The following is a 16,626-nucleotide window of genomic DNA, read 5'->3' as shown; positions in this document are numbered from 1 at the left end:
TCACCCCAGAGATCTGCATAAATAATGCCTCCAGCTTCAGGAGGCTGACAGCAGCGGGCAGGCAAGCCACAGCTGCAGATACCATTCTCAGAACTGTCTCCAGACTCTTTTTTTTCCTTTTCTCCCTACCTTTGATGACTGAACAACCGAATTACACCTGCAAGCGGAAAAACTTACTGAAACTGTATTGCATTTGAACTTGGGACACTAGGTGGAGTGTTTTTGTTGTTGTTTTTTTTTTTTGTGTGTGTAATTTTGTTCTACTTTATGCATCCCCTTCAATGAGACAACTGCAAAACAATTTCTGAAGCACCATCTCCAGGATTGGAGACTGAGACAGACACCCAAATTATTATTATTATTCTTTTTTGGACAACCAGAGTTGACATTCTTACAACACTGTTGACGTCATCTTCCTTATGGATCATTTGCTTATTTTTTTTTTCATTTTTCTTTTATTATTCATATGTGCATACAAGGCTTGGTTCATTTCTCCACCCTGCCCCCACCCCCTCCCTTACCACCCACTCCGCCCCCTCCCTCTCCCCCCCCAATACCCAGCAGAAACTATTTTGCCCTTATTTCTAATTTTGTTGTAGAGAGAGTATAAGCCATAATAGGAAGGAACAAGGGTTTTTGCTGGTTGAGATAAGGATAGCTATACAGGGCATTGACTCACATTGATTTCCTGTGCGTGGGTGTTACCTTCTAGGTTAATTCTTTTTGATCTCACCTTTTCTCTAGTTCCTGTTCCCCTTTTCCAATTGGCCTCAGTTGCTTTAAGGTATCTGCTTTAGTTTCTCTGCATTAAGGGCAACAAACGCTAGCTAGTTTTTTAGGTGTCTTACCTATCCTCACCCCTCCCTTGTGTGCTCTCGCTTTTATCATGTGCTCATAGTCCAATCCCCTTGCTGTGTTTGCCCTTGATCTAATGTCCACATATGAGGGAGAACATACGATTTTTGGTCTTTTGGGCCAGGCTAACCTCACTCAGAATGATATTCTCCAATTCCATCCATTTACCAGCGAATGATAACATTTCGTTCTTCTTCATGGCTGCATAAATTCCATTGTGCATAAATACCACATTTTCTTAATCCATTCGTCAGTGCTGGGGCATCTTGGCTGTTTCCATAACTTGGCTATTGTGAATAGTACCGCAATAAACATGGATGTGCAGGTGCCTCTGGAGTTACAGTCTTTTGGGTATATCCCCAAGAGTGGTATTGCTGTATCAAATGGTAGATCGATGTCCAGCTTTTTAAGTAGCCTCCAAATTTTTTTCCAGAGTGGTTGTACTAGTCTACATTCCCACCAACAGTGTAAGAGGGTTCCTTTTTCCCCACATCCTTGCCAACACCTGTTGGTGGTGTTGCTGATGATGGCTATTCTAACAGGGGTGAGGTGCAATCTTAGCATGGTTTCCTTTATTGCTAGAGATGGTGAGCATTTTTTCATGTGTTTTCTGGCCATTTGAATTTATTCTTTTGAGAAAGTTCTGTTTAGTTCACTTGCCCATGTCTTTATTGGTTCATTAGTTTTGGGAGAATTTAGTTTTTTAAGTTCCCTGTATATTCTGGTTATCAGTCCTTTGTCTGATGTATAGTTGGCAAATATTTTCTCCCACTCTGTGGGTGTTCTCTTCAGTTTAGAGACCATTTCTTTTGATGAACAGAAGCTTTTTAGTTTTATGAGGTCCCATTTATCTATGCTATCTCTTATTGCTGTGTTTCTGGGGTTTCATTGAGAAAGTTCTTACCTATACCTACTAACTCCAGAGTATTTCCTACTCTTTCCTGTATCAACTTAAGAGTTTGGGGTCTGATATTAAGATCCTTGATCCATTTTGAGTTAATCTTGGTATAGGGTGATATACATGGATCTAGTTTCAGTTTTTTGCAGACTGCTAACCAGTTTTCCCAGCAGTTTTTGTTGAAGAGGCTGCTATTTCTCCATCGTATATTTTTAGCTCCTTTGTCAAAGATAAGTTGCTTATAGTTGTGTGGCTTCATATCTGGGTCCTCTATTCTGTTCCACTGGTCTTCATGTCTGTTTTTGTGCCGGTACCATGCTGTTTTTATTGTTATTGCTTTGTAATATAGTTTGAAGTCAGGTATTGTGATACCTCCAGCATTGTTCTTTTGACTGAGTATTGCCTTGGCTATTCGTGGCTTCTTGTGTTTCCATATAAATTTTAACAGTAGATTTTTCAATCTCTTTAATGAATGTCATTGGAATTTTGATGGGAATTGCATTAAACATGTAGATTACTTTTGGGAGTATCGACATTTTTACTATATTGATTCTACCAATCCATGAGCATGGGAGATCTCTCTACTTTCTCTAGTCTTCCTCAATCTCTTTCTTCAGAAGCGGACACCCAAATTATTAAGGCGGAAATTTCATTGCATTTGAACTTAGAGGGTTTTTTGGTTTTTGTTTTTTTAATTTTCTATTTTCCATTTTATTTTAATTCATTTTTAATATATGGATATTTTTTTCATTTACTTAATTTTTATTTTTATTCCTATCTTAATTTTTTTTAATTTTTCAATCCTATTTCTGTCCCTCTAATGTCTGTTCAGCTTACTGTCGATTAGTACACTAATGCTCACTGTTTATACCTTTGAAACTTTCTTGTCTGATACCTTGTTCTGTTTTCTCCTTCTTGTCTGTGAATTTGTTTTCCCCCTTTCTTTAACTTCTTGCTTTCCATCTCAGCTCACCCTTCCATTCTAAATATTATCATTGTTATTATTACAAGCTAGAAAATACTTAATTGCACACAGTACAGGGATAGTAACAACACCAAAGACAATGATGGGAAGACAGGAAAAACAGGGAAAACAGTTTCCCCACAGCAAAAAATTTAGTGCAGGAACAAGAGGGGAATGAAGAAAACAGAAACTCAGACCCAGACTCCAACAAAATGAAGATAAACTATGCCAAAGAACCAAATGATGCCCACAAGAATAATTTAAAAGACGACATACTACAAGTACTCAATGAGAATTTTATAGAGATGATACTGGATAAGGTCAACCAAAATGTACAGGAGACACTCACGAAATTCCAAGACAACAAAAATAGAGAATTTGAAAAAGCAAAAGACGAAATAAAGGAAACCATAGAAGCACTGTATAAACACCAAAGTGAAAGAGAGAACACAATGAATAAATGGATAAATGAACTCAGGACAAAACTAGACAACATTAAAGAGGAAACCACCCAGGATATGGAAAACCTCAGAAAAAAGAATGAAACAGAACTGCAAAACAAAACGGAAGGCCAATCCAGCAGAATAGAACAAACAGAAGACAGAATCTCAGAACTTGAAGATGAAATGGTAATTAAAGGAAAAACTGAAGAAATATTAATTAAAAAACTCAAGACCTGTGAAAAGAAAATGCAAGAACTCACCGACTCCATCAAAAGACCAAACTTGAGAATCATGGGCATCGAAGAAGGAGAAGAGGTGCAAGTGAAGGGAATGCGTAATCTATTCAACAAAATAATCACGGAAAATTTCCCAAATCTAGAGAAAGATGTTCCCATACAGATGCAAGAGGCCTCCAGGACACCAAACAGACCAGATCAAAATAGAACTACTCTACGACATATCATCATTAAAACAACAAGTTCAGAAACTAAGGAAAGAATATTGAATGCTGTAAGAGAGAAAAAACAAGTAACATACAAAGGTAAACCCATCAAAATCACAGCAGTCTTCTCAACTGAAACATTAAAAGCAAGAAGAGCGTGGGGTGAGATCTTCCGGGCACTGAATGAAAATAACTTCAACCACTGGATACTCTACCCAGCAAAACTATATTTCAAAATAGATAGAGCAATAAAAGTCTTCCATGATAAGTAGAAACTAAAACAATATGTAACCACAAAGCCACCAATACAAAAGATTCTTCAAGGGATTCTGCACACAGAAAGTGAAACCCAACATAACCATGAAAAGACAGGCAGCACCAAACCACAGGAAAAGAAAAAGCAAGACAGTAGAGAGTAACATCAACTTAGGTACACACAAACAAACCTTCAAACAACTAAGACAACTAAATGACAGGAATCACCACATACCTATCAGTACTAATGCTTAATGTTAAAGGACTTAATTGCCCCATCAAAAGGCACCGCTTGACGAAATGGATTAAAGAGGAAGATCCAACAATTTGTTGCTTACAGGAGACCCATCTCACCAACAGAAATAAGCATATGCTTAGGATGGAAGGCTGGAAGAAGATTTACCAAGCCAGTGGCCCCCCAAAACAGGCAGGAGAAGCAATACTTATCTCTGACAAAGTAGACTTCAAACCTACATTGATCAAATGAGATAAAGAAGGACATTCCATACTAATAAAAGGGGAAATAGACCAAAAGGAAATAATAATCATCAATATGTATGCACCCAATGTCAACGCACCCAATTTCATCAAACATACCCTGAAAGACCTAAAAGCATATATAAACTCCAACACAGTGGTTGTGGGAGACTTTAACACCCCATTGTCATCAATAGATAGGTCATCCAAAAAAAAAAATAAAGAAATCCAAGATCTAAAATATGCAATAGATCAAATGGACCTAGTAGATGTTTACAGAACATATAATCCAACATCTACACAATATACATTCTTCTTAGCAGCCCATGGAACCTTCTCCAAAATAGATCATATCCTAGGGCACAAAGCAAGTCTCAGCAAATATAAGAAAATAGAAATTATACCATGCATACTATCTGATCACAATGCAGTAAAAGTAGAACTCAACAACAAAAGTAAAGACAAAAAACATGCAAACAGCTGGAAACTAAATAACTCATTACTTAATGAAGAATGGATCATTGATGAAATAAAAGAGGAGATTAAAAAGTTCCTGGAAGTCAATGAAAATGAAAACACAACCTACCGGAACCTATGGGACACAGCTAAGGCAGTCCTGAGAAGAAAGTTTATAGCCATGAGTGCATATATTAAAAAGACTGAAAGATCCCAAATCAATGACCTAATGATACATCTCAAACTCCTAGAAAAACAAGAACAAGCAAATCCCAAAACAAATAGAAGGAGAGAAATAATAAAAATAAGAGCTGAAATCAATGAAATAGAAACCCAAAAAACCATACAAAGAATTAATGAAACAAAAAGTTGGTTCTTTGAAAAAATAAACAAGATTGATAGACTCCTGGCAAACCTGACTAAAATGAGGAGAGAAGAAAACCAAATAAGTAGAATCAGGAATGCAAAAGGGGAGATAACAACAAACACCATGGAAGTCCAGGAAAAAATCATAGACTACTTTGAGGACCTATATTCAAATAAATTTGAAAATTTTAAAGAAATGGACAGATTTCTAGATACATACGATCATTCAAAAATGAACCAAGAGGAAATTAATCACCTGAATAGACCTATAACACAAAATGAAATTGAAGCAGCAATCAAGAGTCTCACCAAAAAGAAAAGTCCAGGACCTGATGGATTCTCTGCTGAATTCTATGAGACCTTTAAAGAAGAACTGACACCAACCCTCCTTAAACTGTTCCACGAAATAGAAAGGGAAGGAAAACTGCCTAACACATTTTATGAAGCCAGTATTACACTTATCCCAAAACCAGGCAAAGACACCTCCAGAAAGGAGAACTATAGGCCAATCTCCTTAATGAACATTGACGCAAAAATCCTCAACAAAATAATGGCAAACTGAATTAAACAACACATCAAAAACATTATTCACCACGACCAAGTAGGCTTCATCCCAGGGATGCAGGGGTGGTTCAATATACGAAAATCAAAAAATATAATAAACCACATTAACAGAAGCAAAGACAAAAACCACTTGATCATCTCAATAGATGCAGAAAAAGCCTTTGATAAGATCCAACATCATTTCATGATCAAAGCTCTGAGAAAACTAGTAATAGAAGGAAAGTTCCTCAACATTATAATAGCTATGTATGACAAACCTACAGCCAGCATTAAACTTAACGGAGAAAAACTGAAACCATTCCCTCTAAAAACAGGAACCAGACAAGGATGCCCACTATCTCCACTCCTATTCAACATAGTACTGGAATTCCTAATCAGAGCAATTAGGCAAGAAGAAGTAATAAAAGGAATACAAATAGGTAAAGAAACTGTCAAAACATCCCTATTTGCAGACGACATGATCCTATACCTTAAAGACCCAAAAAACTCTACTCAGAAACTTCTAGACATCATCAATAGCTATAGCAAGGTAGCAGGATATAAAATCAACATAGAAAAATCATTAGTATTTCTATACACTAACAATGAGCAAACTGAAAAAGAATGTATGAAAGCAATTCCATTTACAGCCTCAAAAAAATCAAATACCTAGGTGTAAACCTAACAAAAGATGTGAAAGACCTCTACAAGGAAAACTATACACTTCTGAAGAAAAAGATTGAAGAAGACAATAGAAAGTGGAGAGATCTCCCATGCTCATGGATTGGTAGAATCAATATAGTAAAAATGTTGATACTCCCAAAAGTAGTCTACATTTTTAACTGCAATTCCCATCAAAATTCCAATGACATTCATTAAAGAGATGTAAAAATCTACTGTTAAATTTATATGGAAACACAAGAGGCCACGAATAGCCAAGGCAATACTCAGTCAAAAGAACAATGCTGGAGGTATCACAATACCTGACTTCAAACTATGTTACAAAGCAATAACAATAAAAACAGCATGGTACTGGCACAAAAACAGACATGAAGACCAGTGGAACAGAATAGAGACCCAGACGTGAAGCCACACAAGTATAACCAACTCGTCTTTGACAAAGGAGCTAAAAATATACAATGGAGAAATAGCAGCCTCTTCAACAAAAACTGCTGGGAAAACTGGTTAGCAGTCTGCAAAAAACTGAAACTAGATCCATGTATACCACCCTATACCAAGATTAACTCAAAATGGATCAAGGATCTTAATATCAGACCACAAACTCTAAAGTTGATACAGGAAAGAGTAGGAAACACTCTGGAGTTAGTAGGTATAGGTAAGAACTTTCTGAATGGAACCCCAGCAGCAGCACAGCAACTAAGAGATAGCATAGATAAATGGGACCTCATAAAGTTAAAAAGCTTCTGTTCATCAAAAGAAATGGTCTCTAAACTGAAGAGACCATCCACAGAGTGGGAGAAAATATTTGCCAGCTACACATCAGACAAAGGACTGATAATCAGAATATATAGGGAATTTAAAAAACTAAATTCTCCCAAAATTAATAAACCAATAAAGAAATGGCCAAGTGAACTAAGCAGGACTTTCTCAAATGAAGAAATTTAAATGGCTAAAAACACATGAAAAAACGATCACCATCTCTAACAATAAAGGAAATGCAAGTTAAAACCACACTAAGATTCCACCTCATCCGTTAGAATAGCCATCATTAGCAACACCACTAACAACAGGTGTTGGAGAGGATGCGGGGAAAAAGGAACCCTTTTACACTGTTGGTGGGAATGTAAACTCATACAATAACTGTGGAAAATAATTTGGAGGCCACTTAAAAAACTAAATATTGATCTACCATATGATCCAGCAATACCACTCTTGGGGACATACCCAAAAAACTGTGACACAGGTTACTCCAGAGGCACCTGCACACCCATGTTTATTGCGGCACTATTCACAATAGCCAAGTTATGGAAACAGCCAAGATGCCCCACTACTGACGAATGGATTAAAAAAATGTGGTATTTATACACAATGGAATTTTATGCAGCCATGAAGAAGAACGAAATGGTATCATTCACTGGTAAATGGATGGAATTGGAGAACATCATTCTGAGTGAAGTTAGCCTGGCCCAAAAGACCAAAAATCGTATGTTCTCCCTCATATGCGGACATTAGATCAAGGGCAAACACAACAAGGGGATTGGACTTTGATCACAAGGGAGGTATGGGGATAGGAAGACACCTAAAATGTAGATAGCATTTGTTGCCTTCAACGTAGAGAAACTAAAACAGATACTTTAAAGCAACTGATGCCAATAGGAGAAGGGGACCAGGAACTAGAGAAAAGGTTACATCAAGAATTACCTAGAAGGTAACACACAAGCACAGGAAATCAATGTGAGTCAATGCCCTGTATAGCTATCCTTATCTCAACTAGCAAAAACCCTTGGTCCTTCCTATTTTTGCTTGTACTCTCTCTTCAATAAAATTAGAGATAAGGGCAAAATAGTTTCTGCTGGGTTGTGAGGGGGTGTGTGGGAGAGGGAGGGCGTGGGAGGGTAAGGTCTGGGGTGGGGGAAAGGGGGAGAAATGACCCAAACATTGTATGCACATATGAATAAAATATATCCAATTGATCATGCCTTTCCTCTGCATATAATTCTGTAGTGTTTGTTGTGCATTCTTGTAATTAGATCATCTTCTTCATACAACTTCATCTAGTTTTCAAGCTGTTTTCTCCTGTCTTGCCTTCTTCTATTTTTTACCACTCAGTGATCCATCCATATTTATCAAATTGATATTTTATCAGGAGGCTATCACAAGAGGGTTGAGTTGAAAGACTTTTTGAAAATAACATGCAGACTGCACTCTGTTCAAAATTAGCATTTGCTTTGTGATACATTCACATTTCATAGTTTTTAGCTGAAGAACAGTTGATATTATGATGGTAGATGGTAAGGAATACCTCAGTTTTCCCATAACCCTAAGGAGTATGATAGCAATTGTTATCTGTCTGCTTCATAAGAGGTACATTAGGCACAGGACCCAAATAACTATACTGCAAAATGTGAATGCAATTGTCATCAAATTAATTACCTCACATGATTCAAAAAGTGTGCTTTAAAGAGCTGTTTGACAAAAGCAAAAATAAAGACAACTGATGTAACTTCCCAGCACATCACCAGTGACACAATGCTATGTGCTCCATTCTACCCATCACATTTGGGTCATTAGACATGGTAACCATTCCCTGGGCACCCTAAGCAATCAGTTTAGTATCTACAAGGGACTGAGTATGGTGCCCCTAGTCAATGGTGGCAAAGCTATTTCCATTTCAGTATATTCAAATAGGATGGACCCGATGAGGTAATACACCTTTGACTTTGTTCCCACAGTTAACTCTTTCTTTCTAATCTTCATCTGTGGCAACTTTTTTCCTAAACATTTACTCAAACACATCATATGTGATAAGGGGGTGTCATTTCTGTGTCCTTCATACAGCATCCAAACTTTTAAAAATAGTACTCATAACACTGATCGAAATTCTCTACTGTGTTTGTAGGTCCTGGGGACAAACAGTGTAATTTGTAAAAAATATTTCATAATCAATGAATGATACATAAGTGATGAAAATATTCACTAGTAGAGAAAGCTGTGAATCAGAGACACTCACCTGTCTGTTAAGCAGCCATACAGGATGCTCCCCATCAATATTCCAGCCATGAATAAGAACTTAGTCAATAAAGTCAGAGACTGAGATTCGCACACCAGGTCCCACTGGAAGAAAAGGAAACCAGCATAACAGGGCTTATAACCTAGCAGTGTAACCTGATCAACCCCCCCAACATGACCTACAAGTTTCATTATATCGGGCTTCTATCTCCCTCCCCAGTTTCCCTTACCAACATAATCTGTCTTCTACCATCAGGGCTCAGCTTAAACATAATTTTCTCCAGGAAACCTCCCCTAAACTTGCAGGTTACATTAGTGATCACTTTTAACCCCCTAATAGGAAGTTCTCTAATGTGGCCACAAACTGAAATCATTTGAGGACATTTAAGAATTTACTGAATCCTGAATATCACTGCAGATCTTTTCATATGACTCCTTTCGGTATAGAATCTGAGCATTAAGTTTTTAAAAAATTATTTTTGTTAGCATATATCAATAGTACAAATTGAGGGGCTTCATTATATTTTTACACATACATATAATGTACTTTGATCATATTCATTCTCTCTATTGCTTTTTTAATCCTCTCACCCCCAAAAGTTTTAACTAACCTCCAAGATATTTCTAATTTGAAATCAAGGCTAGGTATTACTGGCTTAGTGTAACATTTATATCAAAGCACATGAATTATTTGCTTAAACTGTTGTCTTCCCAAGAATGAAAGCACTGTAATAGTAGGGCTTTCTATATAATTTTGTTCTTTAGACTCATTAAATGTGTAACTGTTTCATGTTTAATATAGAAGCAACCAATATTTCCTGAAAGAATGAAGAATAAGCATGTACGTAATGATTAAAGGCTTGAAGCATGTTCATTACATTTGTTCATTTCTATGCATTCAAATCTCAGGAGAGGAAAATAAAGTCTTTTACCTCAGTCACAATGGTAGAGAGGAAGGAGCTTTGGTCATACTCCCAGCCATCCAGGCAGGGCTCTGTGTCTGGCTCACTCAAGTTTGAGAAAGTCCTGTTCAGATGAAGAAGCTGCCACTGGGGATGAATGAAATGATTGCACTTCTCTGGCTTCAAGTTTATGTCCAGAGGTATGGAGATTTTCAGGAGGGCATCTTTAGTTAGGTTCCCAGTGTCATTGTCAGAGACAGTATCATTGTCAAGGATTTGAATCCAGCAGCGATGGCCAGGGATGGCTGCAGTGAAGTTCTCTAACACAATATAAGGGTTAACTCCAACACTATATGTAATAAGGAAAGTCATCTGAAGGATCTGGAATTTTCCCAGGCTTCCAACTTGATCGAGGAGGTCTTGGAAGGCCATTGAGACTGAATGACTGTTCCTGATTGAAGAATTTGTATCTAGATAAGTTCAAAGAAAAAACTTCCCTTTAACTAAAACACACAAAAGGAGGTTGATCCTGATCCCCTTCTTCCTTAGCTGGCTCCACTTCACCTCTGCAGTGTGGCTGTAAAACTCGAATCATGTTGTCATTATTGGTCTTGTAAGTTTGCTGTTTTAAAGTCAACCAAGGTTTTTGCTGATACTTTCTGAAATTAAAATTGTTAAAGGTCTACTGTGCAGAAAATTTTGTCCTGTGCTATGTCCAATGGTCAACCGTGGACATTGACCTGCAAAATGTCAGTAAACATTCAGAGTAAACTTGCTACATGGTGTGCAGTCCATTACAAACTGTGTTATTTGTAAGATTCAAAAATGAAGTGTTTTTTATTTTTCTATTGAAAGAAGCAAGAACATTTTTTAGTACTGAATTTGATCAAATGAGTTTATAATAATAATATTAAATATTATTAAATAATATTTAATAAGTCAAATATTAATTTGTAGTGTAACACTTTTCTTTTTCTGACTTCCTGCTTTAGTTCAAATTATAGCACTTATTCTTTTTTTAATTTTATTCATATGTACATACAATGTTTGGGTCATTTCTCCCCCCTTCCCCACAACCCCTCCCTTAACCACCTCACCCTCCCTCTCTCCCTCCCTACCTCCTCGCTTCCAGGCAGAAACTATTTTGCCCTTATCTCTAATTTTGTTGAAGAGAGAGCATACACAATAATAGGAAGGACCAAGGGTCTTTGCTAGTTGAGATAAGGCTAGCTATACAGGGAGTTGACTCACAATGATTTCCTGTGCATGTGTGTTACCTTCTAGGTTAATTCTTCTCAAACTAACCTTTTCTCTAGTTCCTGGTCCCCTTCTCCATATTGGCCTCTGTCGCTTTAAAGTATCTGCATTAGTTTCTCTGTGTTGAGGGCAATAAATGCTATCTAGTTTTTTGGGTGTTTTACCTATCCTCATACCTCCCTTGTGTATAGCACTTTTTCTTATTGAGAGTAAGTTACTCAAAGAGGGGGAGAGTGATTAGATGGGTCAGTCAGTGGAAAGCTCACATTTTTCTTTTTTTATTTTATTATTCATATGTGCATACAAGGCTTGGGTCATTTCTCCCCCCTGCCCTCACCCCCTCTCTTACCACCCACTCTGCCTCCTCCCTCTTCCCCCTACCCCCTCAATACCCAGCAGAAACTATTTTGCCCTTATTTCTAATTTTGTTGTAAAGAGAGTATAAGCCATAATAGGGAGGAACAAGGGTTTTTGCTGGTTGAGATAAGGATAGGTATACAGGGAGTTGACTCACATTAATTTCCTGTGCGTGTGTGTTACCTTCTAGGTTAATTCTTTTTGATCACATCTTTTCTCTAGTTCATGGTCCCCTTTTCCTATTGGCCTCGGCTGCTTTTAAGGTATCTGCTTTAGTTTCTCTGTGTTAAGGGCAACAAATGCTAGCTAATTTTTTAGGTGTCTTACCTATCCTCACCCCTTCCTTGTGTGCTCTTGGAAAGCTCACATAAAGGTTAATTTTTATAGGCTTTTTGAATAATTCAGATAGTATTTGTGAAGCTTTTTTCTGCTTGAGTAGTAGAAATACAACAGTGTAAGGAAAGTTTTGAAGGTCTTATAGCTCAATGAGTAAGAGAAATGTTCATAAATAATTATACTCTGACATAAATATACAATATACATATATATGCATATGAGATGCACAATGCACTATGAAAGAACTACAGACAAAATATTGGAAAGATGTCATGTTCAATAGGACTACAAGTTCTATTTAAAATTATACATCAAAATTTGATGTCCTGGTACATGCCTGTAACTCCAGCACTTGGGAGGCCAAGGCAGAAGGATCATGATTTCAATGCTATCCTGGGCTATATAGCAAGTTGGAGGTTAGCCTGTGCTAGATAGTGAGAGCCTGCCTCAAAAATATACCTCAGGTAGGCATAGTCTCCAGTTATTTGCCTATACTTGTGTTTTTGAGCACATTGTCTAGGAGGAACTTCTTTTTCCCATCTATTCTATTTTTATTTTTCTTTTTTTAAAAGTTTGAATAATATTTTCTTCTTTCTCATTTTTTCTTTTCCTCTTCATAGTCATTTTTCTTTTTTCCCTTTGCTGGGGATTGAGCTAAGGACTTTGTGAATATTAGGCATGTGCTCTGTCTCTGAGCTACACTCCCAGATCAGCTAAGAGGCGTTAAGCCTAGCTGTAGCTCCTGGTCAGCCCTACCATAAATTAGTGGACACTTCTATTTAAAGAAAAGGTGGTGACATAAACTCCAAGCTGTTGACCTGAAACCAGGTGGGCACAGATGGTAGAGGCTGAGGTCCTACTCCTGGGAAGATGCCCCGACAATTGTTGCAGAGAGAAAAGTCCCCACAATGGTTGGTGAGACTGCATCTACACAAATCCTGTACATTAATTGTAGATGCACCTGGTCAGATAACGTAGGGCTAACAAGACTGGTGAAAAATCCCACAAAGGGAGAGCTGCAATTCTAGCACCTGTCCTTCTACATGTAGCACCTAGATCCTTCAACATAATCAGTGTAACCAGCATCAGAATCACTTTCAAGTGACAGAACTACCATTATGTTGCCTGTGGAGATCCCCAACAACTTGTAAGATCTACCAATCTCATAGTAGGAGTAACCACAGAGGGTACATCCCACATATCACAACTGAAGCAGCTACAGTGACTCTGTACAGAGTCCAGAGTCCAGATGGAAACAAACTCACAATTACACAAAAAATGGATACATACTGGCAGAAAAAAGCTGTATTCTGAGAAAGCCACCAAATAAAAGTAAAAGGAATATCCATCTCAATATATGTGCAATTCTCTACCCAAAACACAAGATACATGAAAAATAAGACAATAGATAACCTCTTAAAGTTCATAACTCCATATTGACAAATTCCAAAGATATTGAAGTGGATGAAATGCCAATGAATTAAAAAGAATGATATTTAAAAAGCTCAGTGAAATCCAAGAGAATATGAACAAACAGTTGCATGAATAAAGAAGACAATGCAGGCTTTCCATGAGCAATTCAATAAGCATATAGCAATTAAAAAACCCCCAGAAATCTTATAACTGTAAATACTAATAGGTCAGATAAAAATTCAGTTAAAAGCCTCAACAACAGACTCAATCAATAAGAAGAAAGATTATTGGAACTTGAAGACAAATCTATCAGAATATTATATTCAGACAGCAATAAAGAAAAAAAGAAGAAAATAAGAATGAATAAAGGCAGCATACAAGATTACTGTGACACAGTGAAAAGAGAAAAATTCCACATAATTTGCATATAGAAGGAGAAGAGTGACCTGCTAAAGGACATTGAAACCTACTCAGAAAGCTTCCCAAATCTTGGAAAATACATGAACATCCAAGTACAGGAGGCATTTCAAATCCCAAACACATATGACTGGACAGGAATCTCTCCATGACCTATTACAGTTAAATTGTCAAGTGCAGAATAAAGCAAAAATTGCTAAAAACTGCAAGAGAGAAGAGCCAAGTTACTTATAAGGTAAACGCTCCAGAATAACAGCATACTTATCAGGACATATTTCTATGTCAAGGGGAGCATAAAATGATATATTTTAAGCACTGAAAGATTATTATATCTACCAAAGTCATCCTTTAGAATCAGAGGAGAAATAAAGACTTTCAAAGATAAGCATAAATTAATAGAATTCATGAACTAAAACAACACTACAGAAGGTTATTAAAGGAATCCTACACCCAGAATAGGAAGTAAGACAAACATTATAATGAGAGCATGGGAAAGAATAAATTTCACTAGAAGAGTAGATAAGAAAATGACAACCAGGAAAGAATAAAATGTAATTGTTCAGTAAGTCATCAAAACTCTAGGATGAATAAGAGAAAGAAATAAACATAGGTTATTGAAAACAATCAGAAGAAAACCAACATGATGACAGGAGCAAGTACATAACTTTTCAGTTATCTCTGAATGTAAAAGAGTCCAAAAGTTGTAACAATTTTGCAAGAAATTCACATCACCTGAAAAGATATATACAGAATGAAAGTGAAATGATGAAAAAAAATATTATAAGCTAGAAGAAGTAGTTATAATCATAATTAACAAAACAGAATTTAGGATAAAGTAAGTTTGAAAAGACAAAAATGTCAGTGTATATCAATCAGGAACTAATACATCAAAAGGTCTTACAATTATAAATGTATGTGTGCAGAATCTCAGGGCAACCAATTTTATGAAGCAGATACTACTAGACACAAGGGGAGAGACAGGTCCCAACATGAGCAGGTACCCCATGCTCATGAATAGCTAGAACATTCAGAAAAAAAGACAACAAAGAAACATCAGTGTAAAGCCACATTAGAGAACAATTGGTCTTAACAGACACCTGCAGAATATTCTATCCAACAGCAGCTGAATACACATTCTTTCATCAGCACATGGAACATTTTACAAAAGAAACCATAGACTAGGCCAGCAAACAAGCTTTAACAAGTACAAAAAATAAAATAATTTCTTATTTTCTTTTCTTATTATTATTGAACAAAACTAGAAATAAACAGTAAGAGAAACTATAGAAACCACAGAAACACATGGAGATTGAACAACACACTATTGAATAACAGTGACTCATTGGAGAAGTCAGAAGAGAAATTTAAAAATTCCTTGACTTGAATAAAAATGGAACCACAACATACCAGAGCCTGTAGGTTATAGTGAAAAGAATTGTATTGGGAAACTTATAGCAAAGAGTGTCTACATGAAAAAAGAGAGATATCAAATAAATAACCCAATGATGCATGTGAAGGTCTTAGAAAAATAACATCAAACTAAATCTAAAATCAGCTGAAGGAAAGAAATAATAAAGTTATTGCAGAAACAGATGAAGTAGAGACAAAGATAGCAATACAAGTAATAAATGAAACAGAGTTAATCAAAACACATTATATGCATGGATGAAAATATCCCAATGAAACCCCTTTATAAAATTAATGTATTCTAGTAAAAAAGAGAAACAAAAAGAAAAAAAAGGACCAACTTTAGTTAAACTGATCAAAGGAAAGAAAGCCCCAAATATATGTTAGAGATTAAAAAGTAGACATTACTGCAGATACCACTGAAATTCAAATGATCAGTAGGGAATACTTTAGAAAGATATATGGCAATACATTGGAAAAGCTAGAAAAAAACTGGAAGAAAATTTCTAAACACATTTTACTCACCACAATTGAAATTAAAGATTATAAGAATTATAAATAGATCAGCTTGGAAGTTTGTAATCCCAGCTACTTGGGAGCCAGAGATTTGGAGGATCATAGTTTGAGGTGAGCCTGGGCAAAATATTAGTCAGACCCAATCTCAACCAACGTGCCAGGTGTGATGGTCCAGGCCTATGATCCAAGCTATGTGGGAGATATATGTAGGATGATTGTTGGTCCTGGGCCAACCTTATTTAAAAAATAACTGAAAGGAAAACAGGGTTGAAGGATAAGGCTCTGGTGGTAGAACACCTGCCTAGTAAGCATGAGGCCCATTACTTTAAAAAATTATAAATAAATCGATAAGAAGTAATTAGATTGAAGTAGTAATGCAAGAAGGTAAAGTAATAAAATTTACAAAATTCTTCACATGAAGAAAAACTCAGGACCCAATGGATTAACTGTTGAATTTTACCAGGCCTTTAAGAACTAACACAATTCCTCCTCAAACCATTCCATTAAAAAGAAAAGGTAAGACAATATCCAAACTCATCCTATGAAAACAGTATTGCCACGCACTAATATCTGAGAGCACAACAAAAAGAAAACTGTAGATAAGTATGTTTGATAAACATAGATGGAAAACC

At 36.5% G+C, this 16,626-nt stretch overlaps 1 protein-coding gene across 6 annotated transcripts in view; it reads right to left on the bottom strand.

Moving 5' to 3' along the window:
• LOC141413906 (organic anion transporter 7-like) overlaps positions 1-11,005 on the bottom strand; it is a 39,552-nt gene extending 28,547 nt beyond the window's left edge. For all 6 annotated transcript variants that reach the window (XR_012438923.1, XM_074047883.1, XM_074047878.1 and 3 more), the window contains exons 1-2: positions 10,322-11,005; positions 9,391-9,494 (exon numbers count right to left, since the gene is read on the bottom strand). Coding sequence is in view for 5 of the 6 variants with exons in the window: in XM_074047883.1 (XP_073903984.1) it covers positions 9,391-9,494; positions 10,322-10,723 (506 nt within the window). In the remaining variant the exon portion in view is untranslated. The remainder of the gene's footprint in view (positions 1-9,390; positions 9,495-10,321) is intronic.
• Positions 11,006-16,626: the final 5,621 nt, after the last annotated feature.

The sequence above is a fragment of the Castor canadensis genome, chromosome 1 (assembly GCF_047511655.1).
Source record: "Castor canadensis chromosome 1, mCasCan1.hap1v2, whole genome shotgun sequence".
In the NCBI taxonomy this organism is placed as follows: Eukaryota; Metazoa; Chordata; class Mammalia; order Rodentia; family Castoridae; genus Castor; species Castor canadensis.
This window is presented reverse-complemented; position numbering and strand designations above follow the sequence as displayed.